Source organism: Uloborus diversus, chromosome 7, assembly GCF_026930045.1.
Source record: "Uloborus diversus isolate 005 chromosome 7, Udiv.v.3.1, whole genome shotgun sequence".
NCBI classification, from domain to species: Eukaryota; Metazoa; Arthropoda; class Arachnida; order Araneae; family Uloboridae; genus Uloborus; species Uloborus diversus.
This window is the reverse complement of record NC_072737.1, coordinates 80,754,552-80,758,232: the sequence shown is the minus strand read 5'-3', so window position 1 is coordinate 80,758,232 and position 3,681 is coordinate 80,754,552. Positions and strand designations below refer to the sequence as shown.

At 31.5% G+C, this 3,681-nt stretch overlaps 1 protein-coding gene across 1 annotated transcript in view; it reads right to left on the bottom strand.

The window, feature by feature from the left end:
- Positions 1–1,670: 1,670 nt before the first annotated feature.
- The window catches only part of LOC129225513 (zinc finger protein ZPR1-like), a 48,179-nt gene continuing 46,168 nt past the window's right edge, over positions 1,671–3,681 (bottom strand). Inside the window, exon 14 of the mRNA XM_054859942.1 lies at positions 1,671–1,893. Within this exon, the coding sequence (XP_054715917.1) occupies positions 1,780–1,893 (114 nt within the window). The 3' untranslated portion in view covers positions 1,671–1,779. The remainder of the gene's footprint in view (positions 1,894–3,681) is intronic.

The window sequence follows — 3,681 nt, the reverse complement described above, 5'->3', positions numbered from 1 at the left end:
TTTCATTCTTTAAATGCTTAATTGACTCGTTGATAGTTAAACTAAAAATTATAAATGCAAGTTTTTTTTTTAATTAGTAGTTTAACATGAGAAAAATCATCCTGAAGTTATCAGGTCAATACTGAAGAGAGGTTGCAGCGAACAGGACTTTAAAAAATTCACTGGTTGACGTGTCCAAGGAGTGCAATCATTTGATACGGAAATAGAAAACATATTTTATGAAATAGATGTATGTTACTGAATCAGCTAATTTTCAATGAATATCTTTTCTTTATCTTCAAGGGAATGAAAAGTAGAAATGAAAAAAATTTTAGTAGTTTTACAGTATGGTGTTTGAAAAGATGAATATACAAATTTTCTAATAGTTCACAACAAAAAAATGGAACTGAAATCAAATATTTTTTTTTTTTTTTCCTACAATGAGAATAAAATTTTAATATGCCAACAGAGACCGAAATGAAATTAATAAGGTATTGATGGGCAAGGTCATCAAGTCTGTTTTAAGCTTGGAAATGTCACTCTTTTACAAAAGAAAACTAAAAGATGTTACTTGCCACTCTTGGGTACTGTCCTGCAATCAGGAGAAAAGCCCCCACTGAAATGTCTTGGACTGTCTGTTGCTATAGCAACGAGGAATGTCTCATTTTCCCAAAGGAAGCTTAATGTTGGAAAAACCCATTCCACTGCACAAAGGCAAGAAGACGAGTGGCAAAATGGCACTAAGAAAACCCCTCCTGATAACCCTTGCAGAAAATGAACGAAGTTCGTTTCTATGGCAGTAGACGGGCTCAGATTTTACGTCGGGAGCTTTTCTCGTGAAAGACAGACAGTACTTCTGCATGGTATTTCAGTTTTGTTTTAATCTCTTCTTTTAGATGTATTTTAGGTTTCAGTCAGAACGAAGGAATTACTTTTCCTAGTTTAAAGAGCCATTACTTATACTTATTATATTAAACCCTTTAACCAGAGAACATAAGTGCTCAAATCTCTCATGTCTCATCACTCTGAATTGAAATTTTAACATATTTAAGTTTTGTCTTACTCAGGCACTTTTTTCCACTACAAATCACTGTTTTTGCCACTTAATTCCTTAAAGTGCCTAATCTTCAGAGATTGTGAGAAAGGGCAACCCAGACTAAAAATGTTTGGAAGAGGAAAATTTACAATGTACTGAATGAATTTCACCAAATGCTAAAACATGAGCACACACATATATGTATATTTATGGGAGGAGACATTAGGCATCATATTAAAAATAATAATAATGAAACAAAAAAAAAATTAAATAAACGAATAATTGATAATACTGATAAAAAATGTTCTGCTTTGAAATTTCAAATATAAATCTAAAACCATATATAGTCAAAAAAATATGATGTACTGATCAAGTTGCAGTTATGTAATAAGGGGCTGTCAGCAATTGAGACAAACATACTATATAAGCTGTTGCTCGCAATCCTATGAAAAAAATAATGCGCCACAATTGTTAATCGAGTGTGGTTTTGGTTGTTCTCATAACAAAATTAAAATAAAGAATCAAATAAGAGAATATTAGAAAGAAGCAGTTTCTAATCACACTTCTAAAGAAAAAGAAATTAAGAGAATTGGCTGATAGAAATATAATATTACATCTTTTCCTATGTTTGCAAAAATACAATGCTTATTATGAAGCTAAAAGTTTTATTTCACAATGATATATATAATTTGAATCAATTGTTTTTTTAAAGGCGAGATTTTAAAAATACTTTTTACACAGTGGAAGCATAAATACATTCATTTTCAAGTTTCTTCATAATTTTCAACTTTCATATCCAATATTCCCAGTTCTTCATCTTGCTCTAAAGTTCTTTGATATTTCTCGATAACTAAATTTTCATCAGAATCTCCTAAACTCTAAAAGAAAAAGTACTTTTCAAAACTTTAAACTGCAGTGGACGCCAGTTAACTAAATCAGTGGTTAATTGAATCAACCGCTTTAATGACTCAAATCGTCTAAAACAGCTATATTGAATTAGCCACTTTATTGAATCAGCTGCTTTAGGGTCATTCCATGTCAAGTGATTAAAAGTTCTTTCCCTCACCTTTTTGTATTTCTTTGAAATTTGGCTCATCGATTGTGCCCTTTGAGGTAATCAAAAATCCAAATTTTTAGATTTTTATCTCTATTATTTTTTTATTTATGGCACTTTGATTTTTCGAAAAACCCTCTTTTTTCCATGGATGCTTGAACATAAAATGGACAATAACTCAGCACCAAATATAGATAGAAAGATTTGGTAAAAAGCATTTTAAAGTACATTAGTTGCTGTTTAATGGGATAGGCAATGTGACTAATCTCAGGAAAATTTTAATTTTTAAAAAATGAAATTTGAATTTAAAATTTAAATTTCTCAGAAAAGGTATAATGAATTTTTTTTTTAAAAATCTCAAAAATTTGTGTGTATTTTATCTTCATTTGTGCAAAGTTTCAAGTTGGGATCTCAATGGGATCATAATTTTATGAATTTTTAAATAAAATTTGACATATGAAATAATAACATTTTTCAGGTTCTAACTAGTTAAATATGGGGTTCTCTTACTGGGGATGGTCTAGTAAGTAGTTAATGATCATGACTATGCTTGAAATTGAGCTGACATGAATTTGTATATTAGTACCGCCCCCCCCCCCCCCCTTCCGCCACACCACTTTTTATCTTTTTTTTTTTTTCAAAACAGTATTCAAAAAAAAAAAAAAGCTGGCACGTAAGAGTTATAACCGTAATAAACTGGGACGCACGCTGCAAAACATCAGTGGTGATAAAGGGGGGGGGGGGGGGGGTCATAAAAACTTTAACAGACAAATAGAACCACTCATTTACAGCTTTTTTTTCTTTCGGAAACTGGGACGGTAGGGGGGAGGGGGAGGAGGAGGAGGGGGGAGGCAATCTGGAATGAAACTTAACAACATGGAAGGTTATGCTCAAACTAGCAAAATTTGATTGATCTATAACTGCTTTTAATATATGTATAAATAGATCTCGCTGCATTGCTCTCCTTTACAACTGAAATTAAAAGAAAGCTAGCCTTAAAGAAAAGAAAACAGCTGCACTCCAAATGCTGAAGAAAGACATTTAGTTTTATGCGGACAGACATATGATCTGATTCTTAGATTTATTTTTAGTTTAGTGTGAAAAGAATGAAACAACACGAGGGGAAACACTCATATTTTGCTATGATCTTGGGACAAACTATTTCTTTCCTCCCTCCAAAATTGAAAGTTGGTGCAGGGGTAAGGGATGAAATGAATCATAACTTTCCTTATCAGATAGTGAAATAATCAAGTATACTTTGTGAAGTTCGGATTGAAAAGGAAACACTTGGTCTGAAAAAAAAAAAAAAAACATCAGGTGAGGTGTGATACTAGTATAGTGTTAATCGTATGTGTGGATGAGTGGGGGGGGGGGGATAATGTACTTTGTCTTGCTTTAAAGAAGAACATTTACCAGCTTTTAATATGTTTTCTATTCATTTTGTATTATTTTATTCATTTATTTATTTTTTACATTTTGAAAATAGTTTTGAAAAAAAAATAATAAAAGTGGTGGTCCGGGGGGGGGGGGGGCTTTTTCTTATTTTAAAGAAAAAACATTTACCAATTTTTAATAAGTTTACTATTCATTTTGGTTTTTATTTATTTATTTA